The 27279-nt window shown below is 42.0% G+C and overlaps 5 protein-coding genes across 9 annotated transcripts; 2 read left to right on the forward strand and 3 right to left on the reverse strand.

The window, feature by feature from the left end:
* Positions 1–1449: 1449 nt before the first annotated feature.
* Positions 1450–8243, reverse strand: lamp2 (lysosomal-associated membrane protein 2). Of its 3 annotated transcripts, XR_014631070.1 has the most exons (7): positions 7962–8243; positions 5734–6188; positions 5476–5595; positions 5271–5325; positions 4991–5161; positions 3709–4611; positions 2363–3616 (listed from the first exon to the last, which is right to left on the reverse strand). XR_014631070.1 is itself a non-coding variant. In XM_084459501.1 (6 exons), exons 1-6 carry the CDS (start codon positions 8005–8007, stop codon positions 2057–2059), a joined length of 981 nt encoding a protein of 326 aa, XP_084315627.1. In that variant the 5' UTR covers positions 8008–8243; the 3' UTR covers positions 1450–2056. The 3 variants fall into 3 exon arrangements, 2 of the variants coding, with proteins under 2 accessions (XP_084315627.1, XP_084315626.1); XM_084459501.1 differs by lacking the exons at positions 2363–3616; positions 3709–4611 and adding an exon at positions 1450–2190; XM_084459500.1 differs by having other exon boundaries at positions 2363–4611.
* A 1677-nt stretch (positions 8244–9920) lies between these two features.
* cul4b (cullin 4B) lies at positions 9921–18059 on the reverse strand. Of its 3 annotated transcripts, none has more exons than XM_084459384.1 (20): positions 17365–18059; positions 16994–17109; positions 16175–16278; positions 15970–16039; positions 15744–15817; positions 15473–15635; positions 15116–15205; positions 13859–13941; positions 13688–13755; positions 13432–13550; positions 13113–13305; positions 12820–12924; positions 12589–12699; positions 12412–12497; positions 12088–12186; positions 11879–11992; positions 11648–11753; positions 11365–11537; positions 11123–11275; positions 9921–11016 (listed from the first exon to the last, which is right to left on the reverse strand). In XM_084459384.1, the coding sequence occupies exons 1-20, from the start codon at positions 17798–17800 to the stop codon at positions 10921–10923; spliced, it is 2559 nt and encodes an 852-aa protein (XP_084315510.1). In that variant the 5' UTR covers positions 17801–18059; the 3' UTR covers positions 9921–10920. The 3 variants fall into 3 exon arrangements, with proteins under 3 accessions (XP_084315510.1, XP_084315509.1, XP_084315508.1); XM_084459383.1 differs by having other exon boundaries at positions 12088–12195; XM_084459382.1 differs by having other exon boundaries at positions 12088–12195; positions 12400–12497.
* Positions 18060–18998: 939 nt separating this feature from the next.
* Positions 18999–21865, forward strand: mcts1 (MCTS1 re-initiation and release factor). The gene is made up of 6 exons (XM_084459625.1): positions 18999–19143; positions 20130–20282; positions 20979–21076; positions 21181–21314; positions 21476–21543; positions 21642–21865. The coding sequence occupies exons 1-6, from the start codon at positions 19133–19135 to the stop codon at positions 21721–21723; spliced, it is 546 nt and encodes a 181-aa protein (XP_084315751.1). The 5' UTR covers positions 18999–19132; the 3' UTR covers positions 21724–21865.
* A 422-nt stretch (positions 21866–22287) lies between these two features.
* Positions 22288–23948, reverse strand: c1galt1c1 (C1GALT1-specific chaperone 1). Its single transcript, XM_084459406.1, has 2 exons — positions 23871–23948; positions 22288–23624 (listed from the first exon to the last, which is right to left on the reverse strand). Exon 2 carries the CDS (start codon positions 23605–23607, stop codon positions 22654–22656), a length of 954 nt encoding a protein of 317 aa, XP_084315532.1. The 5' UTR covers positions 23608–23624; positions 23871–23948; the 3' UTR covers positions 22288–22653.
* A 2028-nt stretch (positions 23949–25976) lies between these two features.
* On the forward strand, positions 25977–27279 carry urp1 (urotensin-related peptide 1; the record flags this gene model as incomplete). The annotated part of the gene is made up of 5 exons (XM_084459587.1): positions 25977–26079; positions 26455–26583; positions 26685–26725; positions 26816–26921; positions 27248–27279. 5 exons carry the CDS (start codon positions 25977–25979, stop codon positions 27277–27279), a joined length of 411 nt encoding a protein of 136 aa, XP_084315713.1.

Genomic DNA, 27279 nt, shown 5'->3' on the forward strand with positions numbered 1-27279 from the left:
CTCTATGAATGGCATTTGATTATAAAGCCATGTTCCTGACTAAAGTCTAAATCCTAATCCTGGGCATTGCAGTAACTCACAAGACAACCAGTAAGTGTTTTTACAACTGGTACCAGGTTTACAACACAATAAAGCAGAGCACATGACGCACCAAGGGGGTAGAAAACAGGAAAGCAACTTTATTTGAAAATTTCCCAACTGAAGTTCAACAAGCCTAGATCTGCATCATATCCTTCATCTCATGAAGACGGGCTCAATTCATGACCAAAATAGAAGTGCAACAAAAAGGCACAAAACAGTTGGGGGCAAATCATCCTGTGTTCATATGTATTGGTGCAGAACTGAAATACAAGCCAATGACGATCATGATCAAAGAACAGCAAGGAGCCAAACCATAATATCTGGTCCAACAATGACATTTAATTCCCTTCAAAGCCAAGGCTCAGGCCACTTTTGAACTTAAAGAGGGGGTTTCCTCTCCATCCAAGCTTTGGTCATTAAATCAATCTCTATCTGTATTATCTTTGAAACCATCAAGTTCTTTTTTTGAGGAAGACTTCCTCCTAACTTCCCTGAGGGGGGGGGGGGGCTTTTAACATTAATGAAAGGAATATAAACAGCAAAATCACTTTTAACCTCTACTGCTCCAAATGCTGGTTGGACAGTGTCTTGTTAGTGTCCCTGGTTGGACAGTGTCTCGTTAGTGTCCCTGGTTGGACAGTGTCTTGTTAGTGTCCCTTTCATTGTACTACAAAACAAACACCAGTTAGTGCAGGAGAAACATTAACACTGAAGAATCTAAACATTCAATCTGTATAGGGATTATTCTGCAAGTAGTTACAATATCGGATATGGTTATGTGATGGATAACGATGGCTATGGATTTCTTTTAGCTTTCAATACATTCATAGGGTGTAAGTGGATCAAGTCCCTAGTCATCAAACATCAGCTTCAATCATTCTTTACAATAGTAATTTACACATTAACATATATATAACACAACACACAACAGAATAGAGAGAAAATAAATAGCCTCTTGGGAACTTTTCTACCCTCTCTGTGTAGAAAAACAAACAAACAGATGCGTTGTTGACGCCATGATATCCCATGCAATTGACATCCAAACAGACCTGGTGCAATACCACTGACCACTCTGACAGTTTTGTGGCTTGATTTCAGTCATTTGGGTCAAAATAGCAACAGTCAGTTTACAAAATTAGTGTTGGGTAGTTGGTAGTTACCATTCAAACTGTACAAGAAGAACTCAGCTGACCTAACCTCAAGGAGAGGACACCTTGAGACGAAAAGCGATAATTTCGATGCCTTGGAAGCGTTGAGGGGCAGGAAGGTGAGAGAGAGGTGGGTGCGGGTGGTGAGGAGGGTGGTAGGGAGGTCAGTTGGTAGGGGGGGGAGGTCTGAGGGGGTGAGAAGCAGAAGCAGCTGGGCTGGATTATACGGACTGGTAGCCGGTGCGACTCTTCCTCCGGCCAATCAGGTAAGAAATAAGCACAAGGATGATTAGGAAGCTGAGGGCCACGCCCACTGCAATGGGTACCAGAAAGGTGAAATCAGAGTCCAGGAAGCATTCCTCAGCTGACAGAGAGGAGACAAGAGAGAGGCATCAGGTAAGATGTCAGTCAGCAGGAAAAAAAGTGAAGGTTTGGAGTGGAAAGGGGGACGGACAACACGCCTAATGTTACATGATTAAGAGAGAATTAGGAAATCAGAACATATAAAGCCTAGTCCTCTCCATGCAGTGCTGTAGGAACAAATGATTAGATCAGTCGTTGAACTAGTATCATGCGTAAGGCTCTTCCAATGCTAATTCAGGAGCAATCACCTCAACTGGCAAGCAATTTTGACTAAACATCAACTTTGATGCATGAATTCTCTTTAAAATAATCAGCAGTTAATATGTAATACTTAAAATATCATAATTTCACAATAAGAGGCAGACTGAGCATCTTGTGAATTTCACAATTAGGCAAAATAAATTACTGTTAAAATTGATCAGGTGATCTACAACATCCAGTTGAGAATATCGGTAAGGAGGGGCTTAGAATGACTGATAGCCAGAGGCTTGATTTCTCTTTCTTCCAATGATATAGGCCAATAGGACAATGAGAATGAGAACGGCCAGGGCAACTCCGACTGCTATGGGAACTAGGAAGCTCTGAGCGCAGTCCTCCGCTGGAGGGAGGAAAGAGAAGAGAGGTGGTAGGGGGAGGAAAGTCAAACATTAAAATGGTTAATGCATCGCATGGTCAATTACTGTATACTTAGAGAAACACCATCCCCAGAAATAAAATACCAATGCAGTCAAGAACAGCTGGGAGGAAACAAAGAAGCATTTACTCAAGTGTCAAGGACCAGCAACACTTTTATTTCCATCATTTTAAAATATTAAAATGGCCCACAACTCCACATCAATTGCATACACATACTTATTTTCAATCCCATTTATTGCAACTAATAAAAGTGTATAAAATGGAAATCAAATCAACTTTAATGTGTTGACATCAATAAACAGATTTTACTTTTAGGAGGATGGATTTGCAGCAGATTCCCTTTACTAAACTTGAGACTAGGGAGATAGGAGCCAAATTATTGATGTAATTGAGCACAAACAAAGCATTTCTAGGAGCTTCACTGAGCAAGGCACATCGTTGTCATGATTATCAATCACTACTGAAATTGAAAGTAATGGCTGACATTGGATGCAGATAATATCTATGATTTTGTACAGATGCTGCAAAGCTCCAAATCATCATAACACAAACATGATTTTCACTGAAGTTGACAAATTAACAATTGTGCTGAACTGAGAAGAATTAATCATCTTTGACAAGAGAAAAATACATTATTCACATATGCTGCATCTGGGAAAAAAATTAATGGGTTTAAGAATGATTGATCAACTGCAATTCAAGAAGCCAAACAAATGTGTTGGGCTGAGCACTGCACCTCAACAAAGCAATAATACACAGCAAATACCAATTCATCAACTGGCTTCTGACATTACAAAAATATACACATGCACATCCTGAGGGCAGTCACCCCCACTAAAACAGAAATTCTATTGGTGCAAAAAAAAGAGGTTCACCTTCCCCATTCTAACCGGCAGCTTTCCGGACCCTGACTACAGTAAGGCTATACACAGGTGTAAGAAATGCAGTAAAGTTTTAATTCATGTCAAAGTTACAGAGCACTTTAGTGCATTTACATGTAAAGTCCATTCATTTCATCTGGGAAGAACGTACTTTCAATGAAAGTAAACTACACTAAAGGGCTATCCCTTTTTAAACCTAATGCCAACATGGAATAACAAGAAGCTAGTCATTTCTTTCTTTTCTGGTTTGTCTTCAACATACTCAATCTTTCAAATACAAAATAATGTTTCACAAAATGTGTCATTGAGAGTCAGAGGACAAAACAGAGGATACGTCACAGAAAGACTGGTTGCAACCAAACATAAACTGGGCTTGTGACTGAAAGAATCCAATCCTACTAATGACACCTGCACTGCAGGCAGGGAACGAACCTAATGTAGTTCTGACCAAACATTTCAAACACGTTTCCTGGCTGAGATCAAGGAGCGCCATGCAGCACAGTACGCCTGCACCATGCAGCACAGTACGCCTGCACCATGCAGCACAGTACGCCTGCACCATGCAGCACAGTACGCCTGCACCATGCAGCACAGTACGCCTGCACCATGCAGCACAGTACGCCTGCACCATGCAGCACAGTACGCCTGCACCATGCAGCACAGTACGCCTGCACCATGCTTGTTAAGATTAGTTCCTGAGCCAAGTAAGAGAGACTACTCAATCGCATTACTTTTGGCTGGAAAGCAAAAGCGGTTTGTCAATATACTGTGGGGTACTTGGGATAATGAGTAAAAATCAAACCAGAAAAGAATGGCTGAACTAAAAACATTAAATAAAAAATACAAGGGAACACAAAGGGAATGTCTAAGGATCAGAACAAGCGCAGGATCCGTCGTGATGAAGGCGCAGCCTCCTCTCAGGACTACCCACACTACCATCACTATCAAACCTTAAAAAAGGAATCAGCAAAATGCTGAAACGATTGGGAATTGGGAGTGATAGAATGGGTGCTACCACTTTCAGAGATTCGAGAAAATCATTTAAGAACTGTCCAATAGAGGGTGAGAATGGTCCTGCACTTGTTCGTGAACAAAAAGGGAAAGGAAACAAAAACACAAAAGCAATGAAAGAAAATGAAACACAATATCAACAAGGGCTTTCAAGAATGGTCCTGGATCTTTTTTGTGTCTTCCAATTTTACCATGTGCGCCTAAACATCAGGCTGAAATTGCCTGAGTAAAAACACTGAGTCAGACTGTTCCAGTTTAGAGTCAGGTTCCAGTCGACAGATAAAGGACCAGACCTGGAACCCCCAACACAGAAGGATCAACCTTGTACTGGATTCATGGTAAGAGATCACTTTAGAGGGTCTGATATCCCACATAGGTCTTTCTCCGACCAATCACGTAAGCAATCACTACAATGAGAATCAAGCCAGCCAGAGCAGCGCCAACAATGATTGGGATTAAGATGCTGATGTCATCCATTGAACATTCATGGGCTGCAGACAAAGAGAGAATCAATGAACATATGGAACGTCAACATGGTCGGTCGTCTCATGATCAGGCTCATCAGTAATAGCAGCAACGACAATGCAACAAGCATGGCATAGTCACAGGTACCTACCCGTCTCCTATTCCAAAAAGTGAGCATCTATACTTACATAGACACCAAGTCCAACAGACTACTACCTCCTTATAAACTTGAGGGCATTGGGTAGGTACAAGCAATATGGCGATAATCCACCCAGCATCAGAGAGCCAGATTAGAGCAATCGACATGTCACTTACACCTATCCAGTTCTCTCAGGTTTATTGAAGAAGTGCATCTAACAGTGGAGGCTAGGGGTTGGTTTAGGACATGAGACATAAGAGGCTCACCTGTGCTGAATTCGCCTTTGGTGACTTTGAAGGGCTGGACACGCAGCTCGTACGTGTGGAGGGCGAGGGCGTCAGTGATGTTGTAGGACTGCTCCTTGTTGCACATGTAGGAGCTACCTAGAGCAGCCTGCCACAAGGTGAGGTTGGTCTGGGCTGCAGTGAAGGTCACTCCTACACATGGTACAGGGCAAGGGGGAAAAAAAGAGAGAAAGATACATTTTAAGAATGAATAAGTACTTGGTTTTCATTAGTATGTTTTCTGGATTGTACATCACTTTACCAGCGCTGAGTTGGATTGTCACATTCAGAGCGTGCAAGTGGAATTTCTTGACATCCTGCAATATACCAGAGAACAGACAGAGCATGAGGGAAAATTTGACAAAAAATAAACAAGACATTGTTCTGTCAAACTAAGAACTAAATGTAGATGGCCATGATGAATATGGCCTTGGTCTCTTGATGGTGTCTGGCTCACATCGACTTACATTGTTGAAAGTGAACATGATGGTGGTTTTGTCAGACTTCAGGATAAGTACGCTGTTGTTGACCGTACAGAATCCGTCAGCAGTTGTCACGTTGGGGTCCAGGTTGATCTCCTGGTCTTTCTAATAGGGGGAGGTGTAGAGGATAACAACACTTAATAACCAAGACAATTTCTCAAGACTAACTTCTATGCCACATCTAATTTGTCATTGAATAAGTAACTATGCATCAAATGCCAGGTCCTCTATGCTTGTACATACTCCTCCTTGCTTGAAGCCAATCCGCAGACCAAAGTTAGCCATCAGGCAGGCGGTGCTGTTGACGGTTGGACTGACGCTGTACTTCCCAGTGGCAGGAGTGGGCAAAGTAGGTGTGGGAATAGTTGTGGGGACAGGGGCTGGAGTGGTGGCATTGGTGGTCGGTGCCATCGTGGTGGCATTGGTGGTCGGTGCCAATGTGGTGGCATTGGTGGTCGGTGCCATCGTGGTGGCATTGGTGGTCGGTGCCAATGTGGTGGCATTGGTGGCCGGTGCCAACGTGGTGGCATTGGTGGTTGGTGCCAACGTGGTGGCATTGGTGGTTGGTGCCAACGTGGTGGCATTGGTGGTGGGTGCCGCTGTGGGGACAGTGGTGGTGGGTGCCGCTGTAGTAGTGTTGTCCACCGAAGATGGAGCCGTCACAGTGGATGAACCTAGGTCAGCTGCACGCACATTGTCTGTGAATGAAAAACCCAGAGATAAACTTGGAGTGAGAAATGATGTAGGCTGCCTGAAAGTGTAGGATACTACTTGACAGCCTAGTACTCATCCTGGCATATAATATAACATATAGCCAGTCCTCCTAAAGCAAGATCCTAGCAAGTAACAGCTCAAAAGCAGAACCTTAAAGTGACCTCACATTAATCGGTTTACCAATCAGTCGCATCATGGAGCTAAGTGGTAAATCACAACAGTCTAATCCAGACTCTCCCTACTCGGCCTCTCTGCTTGATACAGTTTAAGCAGGCCGTCAGCAAAAAAATCCTCTAGGAATATGAACACATTGAGCAAAAGAGGATAAAATCATTACTACAAAGCAGTCAAGCACTCAGACTGTACTATTAAAATTCCATTGGTAGCCATTGAGCCTACAGCCAGCAGGGCAAGACATACTCATCACGTACGCACTATATACAGGCACAAGATAATGGGATCAATTATCAAATTGCTTCGACCACTAATCATATAGGCATACAGGTGCAGCATTTGTTCATATATATAGGTAATGGTGAACAATGAACGCTGGTTATCTAATACTGGGCCAACACAGAGGGCAAAGGGCAATCAGTCAGTGGCGTCATGGTTAACTTGAAACTAAAGAACAAAGAACCTTGCCTCTGTAAATGGCATGAGAGCAGAAGATATTAATTCCTGATTATGTATATTGCGTATCTAAATCATACATATAGTTTGACTAATGTTTAAATTTTGCTTTCAGAGGGGGGGGGGTAGCCAAGTAACTCGAGCAACAAAGGGTGTGAAGTGCAGCCTCAGCCTCTTGTCACGCAAAGTGCCAGGATGACTCACTGCTGTCACATGCTTTCCGAAATGGGGGGGAATGCTGTGACTAACTGGCTATCTTACGTTACTAGCGTTGTAGAGTTGAAAAAAAACATATAAAAAATAATAAATATTATTAAATAAATAAATATACAACAAAAAAAACAAATATTACCATTATGCCCAGATTAGATGATGGCGAATTGGTTGTTGGTAATTTAACGTAACGTGAGCTCACATTGGCAGCATCGAAATGATGTAACGTAGCTAGCGTACGTTTACTATTCATTACTGTCAAATGGTGGGAATCCTAGCTAGCAAATATAGCAAGAGACTTTGTTCCATGTCAGAGGGGATAATAGTATAAGTATTAGTAATAATATAAGGTTAGTTTGCTGTTGCAGAGTTGAGCTGTAACGATACCTAGCGACCATTTAGCGGCTAGCACTTGCTATCACCAATAAGTACGTAACTAGCTAGCTCGGTTATATCCACATTTCAAAGCAGCTAAACTAACGTACCTTGCGTAAGTTAACTAACGTTAACTAGCTACGTTCATTAACTTTGTCTAGCTAACGTTGGCTGCGTAGCTAGCACTAGTTAACTAACTAGTTACGCAAGAACATGACGGCTACTGGAGACGGCTAGCTAGTGCTAGCTAAGTTAGTGTGCTAAAAACACCGTCGTCATGTCATATTCAACGATAATGTAATGTTGAAAATGCACAGACTGCAGAGGATATTGTGGGACTATGCTGCCAAAGACAAGATAGTACTACCTGGCTTACGTTGGTGGCGTAGCAAACAAATAAACAGCTAAGCTACTAAGCTAAGCTACTAGCTACCAAGGTGGCAGGCCGGTGACGGAGCACCAAACTTCTCTCTCTTTACGTTTCAAAACATGTATGATGTCTATTGACAAACTTATTTTGTTAATTTCAAAATACATACCGTGTCCAAGAGACAGGGACAAAATCAAAAAGGCGAAAAGAAACATTCTAGATGGTTGTTTTGGTGTCCGAATAAATACTTCACAGGGAGGAGACAGGCTTCAAAGTGCACAGGACTGGAGTCTCTCTGATAGTCTGGTCTCTCTTTGGTCTCGTCTGGTCCGGGTTGAGAGGGGAGATATCAGCGAGGAGAGACCGCAGGGAGGAGACAGGCTTCAAAGTACACAGGACTGGAGTCTCTGATAGTCTGGTCCGGGTTGAGTGGGGAGATATCAGCGAGGAGAGACCGTGGGGAGATATCAGCCAGGAGAGACCGCAGCGAGCCAGCTAACCTCAGCAGCAGGAAATAACAGTCATATGACAAGCGTGGGGTTTACTGTCAAATCAGCAGGTAGAGAGACAGGAAATGTATCATATCAACAAAATACATCCCATAGAAGACCTACTACAGCTATTTTACAAGTTAACCATGATAGAAGTATGTTATATAATATATATATAATATATACTGACACGAATAGTAGTAGTGCGACAGGAAATGTATCATATCAACAAAATACATTCCATAGAAGACCTACTACAGCTATTTTACAAGTTAACCATGATAGAAGTATGTTATATAATATATATATAATATATACTGACATGAATAGTAGTAGTGCGACAGGAAATGTATCATATCAACAAAATACATCCCATAGAAGACCTACTACAGCTATTTTACAAGTTAACCATGATAGAAGTATGTTATATAATATATCCTGACATGAATAGTAGTGCGACAGGAAATGTATCATATCAACAAAATACATCCCATAGAAGACCTACTACAGCTATTTTACAAGTTAACCATGATAGAAGTATGTTATATAATATATATATAATATATCCTGACATGAATAGTAGTAGTGCGACAGTAAATGTATCATATCAACAAAATACATCCCATAGAAGACCTACTACAGCTATTTTACAAGTTAACCATGATAGAAGTATGTTATATAATATATATATAATATATACTGACATGAATAGTAGTAGTGCGACAGGAAATGTATCATATCAACAAAATACATTCCATAGAAGACCTACTACAGCTATTTACAAGTTAACCATGATAGAAGTATGTTATATAATATATATATAATATATCCTGACATGAATAGTAGTAGTGCGACAGTAAATGTATCATATCAACAAAATACATCCCATAGAAGACCTACTACAGCTATTTTACAAGTTAACCATGATAGAAGTATGTTATATAATATATCCTGACATGAATAGTAGTAGTGCGACAGGAAATGTATCATATCAACCAAATACATCCCATAGAAGACCTACTACAGCTATTTTACAAGTTAACCATGATAGATGTTATATAATATATCCTGACATGAATAGTAGTAGTGCGACAGGAAATGTATCATATCAACAAAATACATCCCATAGAAGACCTACTACAGCTATTTTACAAGTTAACCATGAGAGAAGTATGTTATATAATATATCCTGACATGAATAGTAGTAGTGCGACAGGAAATGTATCATATCAACAAAATACATCCCATAGAAGACCTACTACAGCTATTTTACAAGTTAACCATGATAGAAGTATGTTATATAATATATCCTGACATGAATAGTAGTAGTGCGACAGGAAATGTATCATATCAACAAAATACATCCCATAGAAGACCTACTACAGCTATTTTACAAGTTAACCATGATAGATGTTATATAATATATCCTGACATGAATAGTAGTAGGCTTTGTCGGCTAGAGAATTCACATTTCTTTCTTTGATTTGTATGCTTATGCATAATTGTAATTCATCATAGAACAGAGCACTGTGTTGTATTGGAGAAAACCTTTGAAACACTGACAATTATTTTATTCTGAAGCAATAAACAAACATACGTATTCAGACACAGAGCAAAAAGTCCAGTCAAGCATGATTTCTCGGTAAACAGCTTATTCATCTGTTGAGATATGCCCCTAGGGCTTACTATGGATAATGCTTGTAATTTATACCATACTTGGGAACATGAGAAAAAACAGGGACTGATGTCGCTGTGCTTTTAGTAGATACTTACTAGGATTAGCAAAATTACCTAAATGTGCCTGTCAAAGTTGGTATTTAAAATGTCTTATATATACAAAAAGGAAAAGAAAAAAAGGGCAAAGTTGAAATGGAAAACAAAATGCATACAGGTATAAGTGTTTGTTTAGCAGCATCAACAAATTCAATGACAAAAGAAGTGCTCTTTTTTGGCACACACTGTCATTACCCCACATCACCAACCAGTCCTCCCACTGATAATGAGCTACATCGCCTCTAGAAATATCAGCTCTGCTGCAGGTCCACACATTTGACACTAAAAATCACACAACAAAATCAAAATCCTACTGTGAATTTTTATCCGTTCTGACATTCATTGAAGAAAAACAAGATTAACTTGATTGTTTTTCCTCTTTTCTCTGTGTGATAAGAGCAATGTTAGGTTTGTGAAAGTTGGCGTGGAATACACAGTGAAAGAAAGAAAAGTGACTTGAAAACAAGGACCAGAGTGGCATAAACAATTGATGGACAAACATCTAAGTTTGAAAATAAATACTTTTCCTCTCAGTAAAAAAAGAGCAAACTGAACAACATTGGGTCTACTTTTTTGTCCAGGGAAGTCCAGTTCTCTCATAGCGGCACGGAGAAACATGGACCATATTCTCTTTTTAATGGGCATGCAGTCCACAGGAAAACAAGACCCCTGACAATGTCCCGTGGAGCAGTATCCATTCACTTGTCGGTCGCTGGGTTGTAGAGGGTATTGGTAACGTCCACTGGAGCAAAGGACTTGAGACCGAGCATTCAAAAGCCTTCAGCCTGACTGGACCACCTGCTACTCTCTCTCTCTCTCTCTCTCTCTCTCTCCCGCCATCGCTCATTCTTCCTCCCTCTCTCTTTAAGCCACATAGTTGTACTGGTTGGGGTTTTCCTTGTCACGTTCCATATAGTCCCTGTCAATGAGAGACTCTATCCTCTTCTTGAGGTCACCAGGCTAGAGACAGAGGGTGGGAGCGTTAATACAGGGATGAACATGAAATCTCACCATCACAGCCAGCTCGTTCCAAAGTCTAATCTGCATGTATGGGTAGAAAACTCACCTTGACGGGGAACTTGAGTTGGTTGTACACTTCAGACACCAAGAGATTATGGCTCAGGGTCTTCCTCATCTTCATGATTCGGACGATGGCGGCGTCTATCTGGTACTGCCTGTCTTGGAAGACTCTTTCTGTGGTGCTGGCTTGCTCCTCCACCTGCCGAGGACAATTCATCCGTTAGAATAAACCCCAAACATCTCATGTTCAGATTGGGACGTCGTGATCAGGTGAGGCAGAGGCTTTACCGTCTCTTTCATCTGGATCTGGTTGATCTTGATCCTGAAGAGCTTGTGTCTGAAGTCGTCGTTGCAAGAGAATTTGTCGCCGTCCTCCACGTCTTTGCTTTTTGGGAGTTTTGTGAGGACTCGCGCCTTACCGCACGCCACAGACTGCATAGTCCGTCTCAGCTCGCTGTCCTCTACACGCACACACACACACACACGCACACACACACACACATCAGTACACCCTTTTCCCAATCTCAGATCATACTAATGTATGAAATTGACGCAAAGTGATCACACAAACCGATTCCTGTCGCCAGCTTAATCTCCTCCAAGGTGAACTCCTCCCCTTCGTTAAACATCAGTAGCACTAGTGTTTGGAATAAGGACACCTGGAGCTCCTTTTTGCCCTTTTTAAAAACCAAGAGGGTAAGAATCGGGGATTACACTGCTGTGCTTAAAAACATGGTCCATTTATGTCATGACAAAGAAGTGGCACTCAATTATGGTGTAAGTTTAAACCATTCAGGTCTACCTCTTTAAATTCAGCTTTCAAAACACAATGGCCTAGCGTTGACTGCCACTGGAGTTTCCTCCCACTATGCTTGCCCAAGTAGAACGTCTTGAAGATCTCCTGCAGTCTCACCATCTGGAAAATGGCAGCAGAGACGTAACTATAATGAGTATAAATGTATTACATGGTGTAAAAAATAACCCACGGTGTAATATTTGTAGAGCACTGACCTCTGCGGGAAGGTGGACCTCCATTGGCACATAGGTCGGCCAGTAACCCATGGTGAGAATATTCACAGTGAGCTCAATGTTACCGGGGATATTTTGACACTGCATATACTAGGAAGAAGAAAACATGTTGACTTTAAAGGTGTTTTGTTTTGTTTCTTGAATGGACAGTACACATTAATCTGTGATTAAAAGTGCCAGATTTGGCCAGCTGTCTGATTTTCGATGGTAAAGTTTGATATAGTCCAGCATAATGATTTTGAATGGTTTTGACGATGGCATGTGAGATCGTTGCTTCTGCTCGTTCCTACTCACAGGGACCGTTACCTGTTTGAACTGCACCATGATGTCTTTTGAAAGCTCCATGTCCTTGAACATGCCTTCCAATTTGCTGGTGAAAGCTGCTCCACATTCTACAAAGACAGACAGGGTTATAACTCGCCGTCATCATCAACTTGGGAATTGTGCATCAGCTGTGTGCAGTCCGTGTACAGAACCACTAACCGTGTTTGAGTTTTGACAACATTGACTTCTCGGCGTCGACAGAGGCACTCTTTCCCACAAGCAACCTCTTGGCCAAGTCCTTCTTATAAAAGGCCTCAAAGACATCTTTCCCTATTCAAAACAAGAACAGAAAGTAACATTATTAATATCCATAATACAAATCAAATGAAAACTATAATGACTTAAAAGGCAACTGTCAAAGGAGTACAGATGGGTTTGGGAGGGTACTACCATAGATGAATCTGAAGATGATCATGATCTTGTCCAGCATCTTCTCCAACTCTTCGTCGGTCGCTTCCTTGTTTCCTGCCCTCAGCTTTGAGTCCACGTGCTTTGCTACAAGGTATTAACATGGTTAGGCTTAAATCCCATTTTTTTCTTACATTAGTTATATTAAAAACTGCATATATAAATTTTATAGCAGTCAACGGAGGGCAAAACACACAAATGTTTTCAAAGAAAGCCAGTGCCAGAATAGCACATGCGTAGAAGTGGGAAGGGGGAGATCAACATGCAGCACCAACCTATGAGCTCGGCGGGTTTATTTGGCCGTTTGTTGATGAAGGTTTCGAAGGCCTCTTTCATGGCGTTGACAAACTTCTCGTTCTTCATGAAGCAGGTGTCAATGATGTGATCTACCTTGTCTTTGAAATCCAGCAGCTCCTGCACCATCGTCTTGTCCTTTTCTGGGTTGATGACGATCGTGCTTCCAAAGGCCTGCAGAGTTGAATAGTCGTCATGACATTAGAGAAAGGACAGTGCTGGTCAAGTGTCTACCATTTCACTTTATAAATCCATGGTTTTCACATTGAAATGAGCCATTTCCACTCATTTCCAGCCTACCTTGATGTACTCAATCCAGTGCTGTAGGAGGACTTGCACACCCCCTCGCACCCGACTGAAGAGCTGATACAGCAGGGACAAGTCCTGGATTCGATTCTCATCCAATAGGTGATTCAAGCCTGGAGGTTTAAAAGAACACAAGATTAACAAAAAAAAAGGTGTCAGTCTATGGTAGTGAAACACAGACACGCAGTATTCCCATTATCATGTGATGGAAGAGATTGTATGCTTCAGTCCAGCGTCATCGCTAATGTACCTTTCTGCAGGGTTGCAGTGAGATGTTCACCCAGCAGCTGCTTTTCCACAGTGGCTATGAGAGGTTTTCTGGGACAAGAGAGGAAGGAAGTGAGAGATGGAGTTTCCAACCTTGTTCCTTAGTTTGGTATAAAAAAACAAACACTTTTGAGGTCCACAAAACAATACTGACTGTGTGCTCTGGTCTAGGTATGTGATGACCCTGTCAGCCTCCTCTTCCAGGCGCTTGTTGACATGATGGAGATACTCTGGCACCTGAAAAGAAAACGTTTACACACCTATAATGGGCTATATGCACAACTCCAGTACTTCCTGAAATTAGACGTGCTTCTCTATTTCCTGTCTTACACTATTAGATGAAATGATTATTCAGGTGTGCCTGATCATTGTGCTGCAGTCAGGCACACCTGATTAATCACTTCATCCAATAGTGTAGGACAGGAAATAGAGAAGCATGTCTAATTTCAGGAAGTACTGGAATTGTGCATAAAGCCTATTCACCTGAATTTATTGCATTTTTCATTAGGTCCGGTTAGTGTTGACACGGTCCTGTGTTGAGCGAGGCAACATTCGTACACAAATGACACGCGGTCGGTACGCATCATTTGTTTACAGTGTGAACACTAACCAGACCTAATGAAAAACAAAATGCAATAAGTAGCAACTTGCTCTTGAATTGGACAAAAAATCCCATTGTCCCGGACAACAATGGAGCAACAGCAGTATTGCGATTACAGCTTTCGTTATTATGATCTGGTGTTCCAACCAAATAAGAACAGTGGAAACACGGTATGTGCACATAATTCAGATGAGACGTCGCTTACAAGAGACACCACAGGAGAAGGAGTGTCTAATGGATGCCTTCAATATGTTCTCTGTGTACTTATTACACAGTAGATGAGTGATGTAGGCTATTTAACATTACATAACGTAACATTAAATAAACAATTAAAACGGCAAAAAGTAGCCAGTGTTTCACGAGTGTCAACATCCGTTTTCAGCGCACAATGCTCTGTATTTGGGTTTGCTTCCTATATTACAGTAGGTCTTCTATTAAGTCTGATTACGTTCTCACCTAAAGCAAACCGAACCATGGTTCACTTGGAACTGGAGTCCCTACTTTTCCGGAGGACCATGGATCGATTGTTTGGTCCAGACCAGAGATTGAATACGTTGTCTCACCTCTCTCAAACAAACTGACTAGATGAGTAAACCATGGTTCGATTAAAATGGACCATACAGGGTTGGTGTGAAAGTGCCCCAATTCAAATAAAATACGAGAAGATCTCTATAAAATAACAGGTATCCCAACTCTACTATCTGTGTGTAAAGTGTCATTACTTTGCCTCAAAAACATTGCAATAGAAAGCCTGACGCAGTCAGTGTGGGTTGGAGCAGACGAGAGACGATGCGCAGGGAAATAAATCACCTCTCTCTCCTGCATCAGCCTCTGTCCCTCGGCAGCGTACAGACGATTAGTCTCCTCCAGAAACCGCTGCTCAAAGGAGTCCTGATAAATCTGTCATTGTAGGGGAGAACATTGGTGTCATTAAAGCCATTTCTCAAGTGGGAGCTGACAGCACATCAACCCCGATGTAGGCGCTGACCACAAATAACCCGGCTGTTAACACTTTTTGTCTATGAGTCTGAGAGCAGAGCAGAGAAGATGACGTCCCTCTGTATGAAGTATTGAACGTACCGAAGATGAATTAATTTGACAACTACAGCATCGTTATCATGAGACGCTCACTGGAACAAATAATGTGTGAGGGGGGCGGGGCCGTACCTGCAGGTCAGAGAGCATGCTCAGTAGGCTCCTCAGCAGGCAGCGGTCGATGGCCTCCCCGTTGCGCTCTCTCTCGATCAGAAGCAGGATCCCGTCGATGGTCTTGCTCTGGACCTTCAGGTCACTGATGATGTAGGACCTGAACAGCTCCAGCCCCATGTCCCTGGGACACAAGAGGCTATGTTAGCTCATCACCTCTGAAGACAACACAGTTGATGTTGGAATTGACTGACACATACTGTAGCGTGCAGTCAACACAGGAAATACTCACCAGATCGATGGCAGCATTGAATTTTGTAAAACATAGGTGCGGTCCAAGAACAGGAATATACTTCTGATCATGATCTGTAATACAAACGAACAGACAGAGACAAATACATGTTTTAAATCATATATTGATGCCATAGGACGATGGTGCAAGGACTGATCTAATCTCAAATTTGGATTTAGCCATACTAGAATTATAAAATGTGAACAGAAAGCATGTAGTGACATACCATTTGTCTGCAGTGATCTTGCCAGCACTTGTCTATTTTCTTCAGGAAAAGCACACTGTCTAATGCATCCGTAAAAATAAAGTTAAGGCAAATCAGATATAACATATTTATATTTAGCATATTAACCAGACAGCATGGTGGCTCCATACAATCAGTTATTTTTGTAAGCTATTCCAGATGGTAAACCAGCCACAGAAAAGGATATTCTCTAAACTGATCGATCTGTGCCTTGATGTGGTCTTCACACACCATCCTCAGCTGTTTGTAGAGCTTGGCAGATATTTTATGGGAGCAAAGGTTCTCAACAGCCTGGAAGACAAGGTAGAAAACATCTCAATTAATCTCCAGACTAATACAGACTGACTGTATAGAATTTCTTATAGCCAAAATAATCTAGAATGTCATCAGTCGCACCAGCAGTCTGTCTCAACAGATGTATGTTTTTAACATAACCCTTCCACTGGCGCCGCTCAACTACAGCGGCGTCAATACGATTCAATCCCCCGATACTATTTTGCAAGGACACTGATTAAAAAACAAGACGATTGTAAATGGTTAAAAGACATACAGCGTTTATTCCCCCTATCTCCGAATGATAATCGGCTGCAGGCCAGCTAGACCGTTCTCCAGCCATGGCGCTGCACCAGACTAAGTGTGGAGAAAGGTCTATGTGAGACTACCACATCAGTAACTCTTAGTCTGCGACATCTTCCAGTTTGAATAAAAGGTCGAGAAAATAACAGGAGAGGCCTTTCTCATCTATAGACCCTTCTCATACTGACTACAACCAGAGGGTATTGGGGTTACCCCTTCTCATACCGACTAGAACCAGAGGGTATTGGGGTTACCCCTTCTCATACCGACTACAACCAGAGGGTATTGGGGTTACCCCTTCTCATACCGACTACAACCAGAGGGTATTGGGGTTACCCCTTCTCATACCGACTACAACCAGAGGGTATTGGGGTTACCCCTTCTCATACCGACTAGAACCAGAGGGTATTGGGGTTACGTTCTGACCTACCTGGTAGAGCTCCTCCAGGTTGTACTTGATTGAAGTGCTGTTCTGGATGGCCTCCACCGCCTCCTTCAGTTTTTGCCAGGTCTCCTGTGTATAGTTCTCAGGCAATTTCGGCTTTTCTGTTCAGAAAATGCAAGATAATCTGTAATCTAGGAAATCTTTTGTCTTGATATTGATATTGAAAAGGACATCTAAATCAAATGACCATAAAGCATGTGATAGGAATCCAAAACTACAAACCCAAGTTACAACAACTAAAAACACATCCCACTTGTTTACCCAGCTTTTGACCATTGTGATCATTTGACAATCAACCCATGACATTGTGCCCATCCCGTTTTGACAGTAAACAGGATAGTGTATAAGACAACTACCTTTGAAGTTCTTGATGACTAGTTTCTTAGCAGCCCCAGGTTTGCTAGTGGAGAAGGTGGTGGAGCCTGCAGCTTTCGTCAGTCCGTTTGCATGGTGTCCAACCCCACCAGTCAGGAACACACTTTTCGTCTTGCTGGAGCACGATGCAGATGAAGACGACTCCTCAGCCATTTTCACATCAAGACCAATGAAATCTACAGAATCTTCGAATCTCAACTTCTTTTGGATGTGTTGCGAAGTGGAAGAGCAGGAGGAAGAAGAGGAAATAATGGTTTTGGGAGATGAAGAGATTGAATCAATGTCTTCCCTCTCTGAACTGTTTAATTTCCTCTTCTTCGAAGACGTGATACTGCTGTCGTTATTGACATCAGAAGCTGGTCTGGCCTCTTGGGTTGGCGGTGGGGGGTTAGGGGAAGGTAAACCTGTTGGAAACATGAAAAAAGGGAATACAAATTCTACTAGCCAGTCTTCTGATCCTCAACCTCCAGGTGTGCCGTGGATGAACGGGACGGGTTCCAAATCTTTGTCGGGCCGGATTCCAAACGTTTCGTCTAGTCTATCATAAGTATGAGACAATAAATTGCAAACTATACAGCTCCACTTGGACCCCTCTCTCTCTTTCTTGTTATTGCTGGCAGAAGAAAGATGGTTGATTACTGCTTCCTCTTAGCCCCTGTCGTCTAACCACGTTGTATAACTGTTATTTACTTGATCAGCGACCAATTTAGACTGGCATTTTTTGATAAAGTCGTCAATATATCAAGTTGTACATGACAATCCAACACTAGTAGAAAAGCCCAGAATCAAGACGCAACTTCATAAAGGGATACTATGACCCACCGGAAGTACTTTAGACCACATGCAAAAGTATCTCGCCAGTTTTTTTTTATTTTTTACATGAGCTTTCTTCAAATACTTGACCTTGCCACCAGATGGCGCAATGCTGAAATACAGACTGGAGATGTATTGAATCTTTTATTCCGATGTTGTACTCTAACATCAGACTAAACAAATCCTGCTAATCCTGTTGTATTTTGTACAATAAATGTCTTTATTTAATAACTAGATATCATGATATGTGGAACTTCATTAGTAATTAATAATGCATTGTCGGTTTAGATAAATGCATATAAAGGCAAAGGATTCAAGCAGGCCTACATCTCTGCCCATTACTAACTCCTCCAAAACGCACGCTGAGAATTAATTCATTGAGATAGAATCAAATAGGTATTACTTGTTATAATAGCACATATGCTATGGGTGCTACATAAAGACAGTTAGACACAAAAACAACAATGAAAGTGATGCATTCCATAACACATTTCTTTCAGTAAACTACTCTATGCCGTCTGTTACCGGACACTGTCGCAAAGATGTCGGAAATCGATGTTTATACCAGCAGCATTCCACTCCAAAAAGTCGTTACCTCCGATACGACCTCGTTTACTCTTTCGGTTTAGATCGGATATTATTTGTTGTCTTGGCAAGTGATATATATAAAATCATCCAAAGTTTATTCTAGCATCTACTTTTTAGTTACAGTTATTTGGTTCTTGTAGATACCGGTATGTGAATCAAGGTACACGCAAAGACAAGGAAGGAGGCAACGATTCAGAATGGAACGTATCCTTGCTATCAACTGCGAGACAAACGTGGAGACCATTGAATTTGTTAGCTTAGATGTGTTGTTTAATTGTTAATATCTAAGGAAAACAAACAATACACAGAATAGTCGTGAGAATAACACACTGAACGCGACAAACGAGGATGTTTAAAAAGTGGGTATTGTCTCATTCATCCTTGCCTAGCTGTCTAATATGAGCTAACTACTAGTGTAGCTAACGTTAGCATGCTAGCTAGGTTAGCTCCTCGTCTTCCTGGTAGACTGACAGATGTCTAGTCATACTGCTATATTATTAAAGTATAGCTACCGTTTACATTACTAAGGCATGAATTGTAAACCAACTGTATGCAATGCAAGCTAACTAGCTACATATTGTTGCTAGACTAGCTAAGTTAATATTCCGCGATATTTATGGTGCGTTCGTTTATAACTGGGAGGTGGTAAATTACGACTTGCTACTAGGAATGATTAAATAAAACACCTCATGAGCTCGCACTTCCTCGTCGCAAATTCGGATATGTTTCTCAGCCCCCAGTTGCTCGAATGCACTAGATATAACTAGGTAACTGTGATATAATGGTATATAGATATAACTAGGTAACTGTGATATAATGGTATATAGATATAACTAGGTAACTGTGATATAATGGTATATAGATATAACTAGGTAACTGTGATATAATGGTATATAGATATAACTAGGTAACTGTGATATAATGGTATATAGATATAACTAGGTAACTGTGATATAATGGTATATAGATATAACTAGGTAACTGATATAATGGTATATAGATATAACTAGGTAACTGTGATATAATGGTATATAGATATAACTAGGTAACTGTGATATAATGGTATATAGCTCGAATGCACACAGGTCGGAGGTGGGTATTTTGCCACTTGCGACTTGCCACCTCCGACCACAAACGAACGCACCATTAACTAACGTTACCAAGTTGAAGTGAGCTAACGTTGGCTACTATCTTGTCAAGTGGTCTGAAATACCTGCAGCTAATTCTGTCTGGAACTGGGGGAATAGTCTTCTGTTTTGAATGAAACGGTACTATGATAAATTGTGTGGATGAATGTGAACCTATAGCCTCCTCTAATGTGGTGTTTTTTTTCTCTCTTTTTCAGATTTGATGAGAAGGAAAATGTTTCCAATTGCATTCAGCTGAAGACTTCAGTAATCAAGGGAATCAAGAACCAACTGTTGGATCAGTTCCCAGATATAGAGTCATGGCTCAACCACATCATGCCCAAAAAGGACCCAGTCAAAATTGTGAGATGGTAATAAACTGTTCTCTCCATTTTCAACAGCGTGTCATACTTGGTGGTATGTCCTGGTAGCCTTGTGAGACCATCCTGATCACATTGTTTCTCTCCGCAGACCAGTTTGGCCTTCCCCCTATCTCAAACCATTATTGTGTGTGGGAGTACTTGCCTTGACAGACTAACTCCTTCTGCCAATCAGCTTAACAAAACTTTTGCCAAATCCAGTCGGAAGAATGGCAAAAACGTTTTTTTTTCCTCTTAGAAACTCATGCATCTTGCATACTCCTGTTTAATTTTAATCATTAAGTCTATTTCTGCAATACTGTACTTATGGCTGTGTTTATTCTATTAATGTTAACGTTACTACTCGTTGCTTCAGGAGACTGTTTTGCTATGGGAACCACTCAGGGGTTACGTTCTACTGGGGCAACGTAACCATCTGGGGCAGAACAGCAGTCAAAACACAGTCCCTGATTGGCCTGGGCTGCGTTTCCCAGAGGCATCGTAGCGCTACGTTCATCGTAAGCTACGGCGTTCATCGTAGCGCTAGTCAAAACAGCCCTGGTCAAAACATAATTGGAGAATCGTTGGAGATGGGGGGAAGTCCAGACTGATCTGCAGAGAGAAACTGAATGTGAGCTCACTAGATTAGGGTGGCCTCACAAGGCTAATATCCTGGTACATGTTGTTTTTTTGCCACCCAACCTGCAGCCATGAACATATTGAAATCCTGACAGTGAATGGAGAACTGCTCTTCTTCAGACAAAGAGAAGGGCCATTCTACCCAACCCTCAGACTACTGCATAAGTGTAAGATGATTACAATTATCTCTTGTCTGAATTCAATCCATGTAGCCTACTGACATATGAATAATTTGCACCTGTAGGTAATCTTTCTCATGCTTGTTTCTCAGATCCATTTATTCTCCCACATCAGCAAGTAGACAAAGGGGCCATCAAGTTTGTCCTAAGCGGAGCCAATATCATGTGTCCTGGTTTGACTTCGCCTGGCGCCAAACTCTACCCAGCTGCCACAGACACAGTAGTCGTATCCTTAAACCCATATGACCTTGCTAATGTATGTTAACCATTCATGTATGTATGCATTTTTGCCATTTTTATTATATACATATTTATCTCGTTGATACACAACTATATTTTTCTATGTACCTGGTTTAAGCGGATTGTTTTCTTAATGACTGACCGCAGGCCATCATGGCAGAGGGCAAGCAACATGCACTTTGTGTCGGGGTTATGAAGATGTCTGCAGAAAGCATGTAAGGATCCAATTCTATTATTTTCACAAAATATGTGTAAAAGGGGACAGTGCATGTGTTGCAGCTATCGCTAATGCTCATTTCCATTTTGTGAACAGAGAGAAGGTCAACAAGGGAATCGGAATCGAAAATGTTCATTATCTCAACGACGGACTGTGGCACATGAAGACGTATAAGTGATGTCGGTACCCCTCTGGACAATGTGGAGCTCTTGACCGTGAGGCCTACCGTAGGCTACCAGTCAGTTGTTTACACTGATGGACTTAGCTGTGTAACTAGCTCAAGGCTTTGAATCAATCCCCAGTTTGTGCACTCATAAAATCCTGCATTAAAGTTGTTTGCTCTGACAACAGAAGCATGTGTATACTCACTGTATGAATGACAGCTGTCCGGTCCGCTCACCCATGTCTATGAAGCCCAACGACAGCACTCGAGTCGAGCACTCATGCAGAATTCTATATTCTGTGAACACTGGGACACACACACCTACATGAGCTCAACTTGACTTCCTCATGAAGTCCATCCCTTCTTTTATTTCCAGATAGTACCTTCTCTCATCCACACCTAAGAGAAAAAAATATAGGCTAAGCTATAGAGGCTCCTTGTACCAACTAGTGGCCATACTGGTTCAGATGTGAACCACCTCTTTCCCCACATTCCTTGTGTGAGTATGTAAAGCTGGACAATATGGAATTCAGGCTATGACATTCAGTATGCAGTTCACACTATTCCCCTGTATTAATATTAGCATTTTATTTATTAAAACATAACTATGTTATTATTCACATTCCATATAGTTATCTTTAACCACACCCAACTGGTAGAGGTTACATTCACACTTCCTTCACATTCACATCTCAAACATATATATCCCTTTGTAAAATCACCCCCAATATGCCAAAAATTACTGTATTTGATGCCATAAAACTTCAAAGTTGGTGAGATAAAAATTCAAATACCCATGAAGACTGATCAAACATAAGATTACTTCATACACACTACAGCCTGTACCTATGAACACAAATGCATATTGATGTGCCGAGTGCAAATTTCCGAGGTAAAAAAATACATAAAATACATTAAAAAAAAATAATAAAACAAGCCCAGCAATCAGTCATTATCTGAGCCCTCAGGGGGTAGGAATATCAGTGAGTCATGGAAGTTGTGCCCATAAGGACGCATTCTGTAAACACCAAACATCATGACTTGCATTTGGGTAGGTGACATCCCGCTAAATGTAACTGCCAAGTCAGAGCAGCAGCCCTCCAACACATCTGAGGGGTTTCTGGACAAGCTCTCTGAAATGAGGGTACCCGCACTCTTGGTGTTGAACAGACCCTTGCCCTGCGCATCCTCTCCGTTCTCCGCAAACACCCCCGTGTACTTCAGACAGACGGCCAGCTGTTTCTCCTCGCTCAACTTCCACAGGGCTCTCCCCCGCTCCGGACACTTCTCCTCATCCTTGAACACCTCCACCAGCCTCTTCAGGGCCTCGTAGCTGAGAACGATCCCACTCTTATACTCCACATACTCCAGCTCTCCTGACTTCATGGCGTGGCCGATGTAGAAAGGTTCGCTGGGATCCTTGGCCAAGACCAGGTATTTCAGGTTCTCAATGATTGCGAAAGTGGTGGGCTGCGCCACAAAGAACCAGCGGAGGTCCCCGGCGTTCTCGAAAGCGTGCACGAGGGCCTTGCGCAGCCTTGCCCACTCGTCTTGTTCGTTGAGGTCCACTGCCTCCAGCGCCTTTGACGATTCAGAGGTGTAGAACACAGCCTGGTCACAATGTTTGCTCCACGTGTCTTTGACAGTGGCCCAGTAAACCAGGACCTTGGGCTGCACTATAATGATGCAATACACCCGCACCTGGTGGGTCAGCTCAACCATCTGGCCCTCTGACAAGCGCTTCAGCTCCTCCTTGCTGGGAGCCATGACGTGGTGGTGGTGGTGGTCCTCAGGGTTGGACTGCGCCACTGGACTGAAACTCCCCAGCAGGGACAACACCAAACAGAAGAGCCCCCCCAGGAGCATACCTTTCATGAAGGAACTGCCTTCTGTTAACATATTTGGGCAGCACTCAACTGTGAAAAGAAGGATCAGATATTTGTTAAAAACTCCTAAAGTAGCCAACAAGTTTTTAGATTTCTTATTGGACTTTATCAACAGGAGAGCTAGTGAGAGTCACAAACTGATACGCACATATTTACATGCCTCCACCGTGTTAGCAAGTTTTGGATTAGATGTACCGAGCTAGTCCTTACTAGATTATAGGACAATCTGACAAACTCCGACTTAATAGCAAGGGAAGTGATCGATAAACTGATTACCAAAATAGAAAGCTGCTGGAGATTTCCTTCTCCCCTGTTGTTGATCCTGCTCGTCTCGGCTAGTGTCAGGTGTGCGGATGTGATGTGGACTATACTGGTTAGGTTAGCTGTGAAGCAGAGCAGCTAAAAACACCAGGAGCTTCCGGGTTGTTATATCACGTGACCAATGGTTATCTCGACAAGAAGCTGAGACGTTCTCTTTTGCAATTTTGCAAAATAAGACATCGAAATGCATTCATATATAATTAGGCTTTATAAAAGCATCAAACACAGAACAAATTAGGCTGGTCTCAGGGTATGTTCAGGTATGTCAACGGACATAAATCATCCCATGAATGTCACCCCAACCTCCGTGGAGAAGCAGGTCAGCTCCAGTCCCTCCTCCACAATCACACCTTCTTTTGACACAAACTGATAGTTACAGCAACTAGACCAGGTTTACGCTCAAACTACCAGACTGGTTTTCATGAAATTCAGTGGAGGGGTGTAGTATGGGTCAACTAATGGTGCATTCGTTTGTGGTCGGAGGTGGCAAGTCGCAAGTGGCAAAATACCTACCTCCGACCTGTGTGCATTCGAGCTATATACCATTATATCACAGTTACCTAGTTATATCTATATACCATTATATCACAGTTACCTAGTTATATCTATATACCATTATATCACAGTTACCTAGTTATATCTAGTGCATTCGAGCAACTGGGGGCTGAGAAACATATCCGAATTTGCGACGAGGAAGTGCGAGTTCATGCGGTGTTTTATTTAATCATTCCTAGTAGCAAGTCGCAATTTGCCACCTCCCAGTTATAAACGAACGCACCATAACAACCCATTCAATTCTGGAGCTTATCCAAATCACAGGGCGGGTCCACAAGCCGCCAAATACGGCCGTGCCGGCCATCACATCCATTCATTTTTTTGGACTAGGGTTACTCAAATATTACCAGACCGCTTTTCATGAAACTGGTGAAGAGGTGTAACATGGACCAGTTTAAAACCCATTCAATTTTGGCACGCACAGAGCCACAAAATGCATTCAGAGGTGGAGGTCTGTGCTCTGAGCACCATTTCTAGTTATAATAGGCCTGTCTTTACTGACAAGGAGCTCACAACACTCAACTCACTAACCCCAGTTAAGTTTGAGCCCCTTCCATGGCAACACACTGTCATTCAAGAATGAGAAGATGATGTACAGGTATGACTGGACTTTTATTTGTCATACCCATTTCAAAAACCTGTTGACACCCTTATCAATCACTTAGAACATTGATGATACTCCTCTCCAGTTTATTAGCTACCTTTCACTTTGACAAAGCGCCCTGCAAGACCTTTAAAACCAAGTGATGGCACATCGCCAGGAAATGCTGCTTTGTTTTGCCCCGTTGTGTTTTTACAAGCAAAAGGGTATTACTGTGCTATATGTCCCTTGTAATTAAAAGTGGTAGAAAATATGCCTAAAACATTGGGGATGTGACATGAATTAGTTTGCAGTGAAAAGACAAATGATACATTAACATTTTCAGTAGCACAGAATCTTATAAAGAAGTAGACATGGGTATTTCTTTATTTTTTGTTAAACCCAGTGATTATGTCCTTTTTGGGGGATATGGAGAAGGACTGATGAAGGGTATCATATGCCAATCCGGTGAGTGATTTGCATGACACTGGTCCAGTGATGGTCACCAAACAGAACAATGTAGACACAGATAGGTTGCGCTACATTTCTAAAGAGCATGTGTGTCCACAAGGGCTGAGATCCGAAGAGTGATACATGTCGCCATGTTGTGTGTGATAGGATGAACAGCCATTGCACAAAAAATGGTGTCAGACATAAAGAATCTGGCTGAGCCACTGATTGCTGCTGAAGAGTAAACATTTGTCAGGTCCGCTCTGTACAAGCAGAGATAGGCTGGGCTTGAATTGACAGGGTCCCCTGAATTGGGTCTATGACGACTTTTGCCATCACGTCAAAACCATTAACACTGAAGACTGACATGATAATGTATTGATCCGGTCATGATGGATAGCCAAGAAAGATATAAAAGTGAAGTTCTCTCTAAGGCCAGGGTAGTTTAGACCTGAGTCTCTGTTGATATTGCCAGTATGCTGCCCTTTGCACTGTTCTACATCTTTGCTGTGTTTTGCTCTGGGAGACGGACGCATGCGTTACCTCTCTACCCAGATTCTAGCTTGGAACCCCAGGCAGGTAGGCAAAAGCCTCCGGGCTCTTCGTTATTAATATTGCATGCTTTTTATGTATTTATTACATTTTTGCTCGCTTGTTGTAATGTGATGCATCATTCTTTGGTGTACTGCAATGCCTAAGAAGGTGCTTCTTTTTCTTTTGCGAATGAAATTATGAATACATTTTTGAAATTAGAAAAGAAAATGTTAAAACTGAGGCAAGAGCTATTGCTTTTATTGCATTGGTTTTTCCTCCTGTTTTTATATTTCTGACTTATTATATTTCTGACTCACCTTCACAGTTAAGGAGATTATGCTTTTATGAGACAGTGCTGTGCGGTACTTCTAACACCACACTGGTGCAGGCTTAACAAAGAGAGCCCTCTTGTCTCCTCAGATCTGATCCAGAAGTTGGTAGCAGAAGTGGAGGATGGAGAAAACGCTGATCTGAGTGAGCAGAGAGAGGTGAAGAATCTGTACCCACTCCTACTGCAGCGAGACAGAGCCCGGGGCACCTGGAGTAAAGGTGAGGAGAATGAGTCGCATGCCATTTTATTTTAATTTATTTTATTATTACCTACGTAAATGATGTGGCACATCTTAAGGTACATCTTTGTTTTCTCCAAGGAGCTAAAGATTCAGCAAAACAGGATAATTTTGTCAACATGGTAAGTGTGTGCGACTGTTCTGTGGTATCTGAACAGTGTGTGTGTTATGGCTGGATGTGTCATTGAAAGTATCTTGGCTGTGCCTATCAGGTGGATGAGCTGAAGGAAGTGGTGTTGAAGCTCGCAGCAGCCGACAAGCTTCGCTCGCAGGGTTTCCTCCGGTCAGAGCAGAGCTTGCCGAAAACCAACAAGAGAGGTGAGTAAGTCTGTTCTGGAGCGAGTGTGTGCCACTCCTATGTTCACAAGATCAGGCGTTTATTCAAAACAATACAATACAAAAAAAAAAGCACATGTCATATGCATCATGGGCATTCGCTTGTATTTGAGCTGGCTTATTTGTAATGCAATGAATTGTTTGCCAATATGAAAGGGATGTTTAACCAAGGATTGGTCCCATTTACAGTAGAATGGGGTTATCATAGTCTAACCGGATAAGAACAGGATGTGATGAAGAAGGGACCAAAGTCTGATGCAGAGAAGCGTGAATATTGTCCCTGTTGTTGGTCTTCTTTCCCTGGACAGCGTGCTTCTGGAAGTACTGTGTGACAAACTAG

Source organism: Borostomias antarcticus (genome assembly GCF_949987555.1).
Source record: "Borostomias antarcticus genome assembly, chromosome: 28".
In the NCBI taxonomy this organism is placed as follows: Eukaryota; Metazoa; Chordata; class Actinopteri; order Stomiiformes; family Stomiidae; genus Borostomias; species Borostomias antarcticus.

Excerpts from the sequence above, each read along its gene's own strand:
- lamp2 (XM_084459500.1), bottom strand. The coding sequence starts at position 8,007 with ATGTTTCTTTTCGCCTTTTTGATTTTGTCCCTGTCTCTTGGACACG. Across the intron at positions 6,189-7,961 it reads GTCCCTGTCTCTTGGACACG|ACAATGTGCGTGCAGCTGAC; the intron begins GTATGTATTTTG and ends TTTCATTCACAG. Across the intron at positions 5,326-5,475 it reads TCATGTTCACTTTCAACAAT|GATGTCAAGAAATTCCACTT; the intron begins GTAAGTCGATGT and ends GGTATATTGCAG.
- cul4b (XM_084459382.1), bottom strand. The coding sequence starts at position 17,800 with ATGTTTCCAACAGGTTTACCTTCCCCTAACCCCCCACCGCCAACCCAA. Across the intron at positions 15,206-15,472 it reads GCATGCTCTCTGACCTGCAG|ATTTATCAGGACTCCTTTGA; the intron begins GTACGGCCCCGC and ends CTACAATGACAG. Across the intron at positions 13,756-13,858 it reads TACCTAGACCAGAGCACACA|AAAACCTCTCATAGCCACTG; the intron begins GTCAGTATTGTT and ends CTCTTGTCCCAG.
- mcts1 (XM_084459625.1), top strand. Across the intron at positions 20,283-20,978 it reads CCAGTCAAAATTGTGAGATG|CCATGAACATATTGAAATCC; the intron begins GTAATAAACTGT and ends CCCAACCTGCAG. Across the intron at positions 21,077-21,180 it reads CCTCAGACTACTGCATAAGT|ATCCATTTATTCTCCCACAT; the intron begins GTAAGATGATTA and ends CTTGTTTCTCAG.
- c1galt1c1 (XM_084459406.1), bottom strand. The coding sequence starts at position 23,607 with ATGTTAACAGAAGGCAGTTCCTTCATGAAAGGTATGCTCCTGGGGGGG.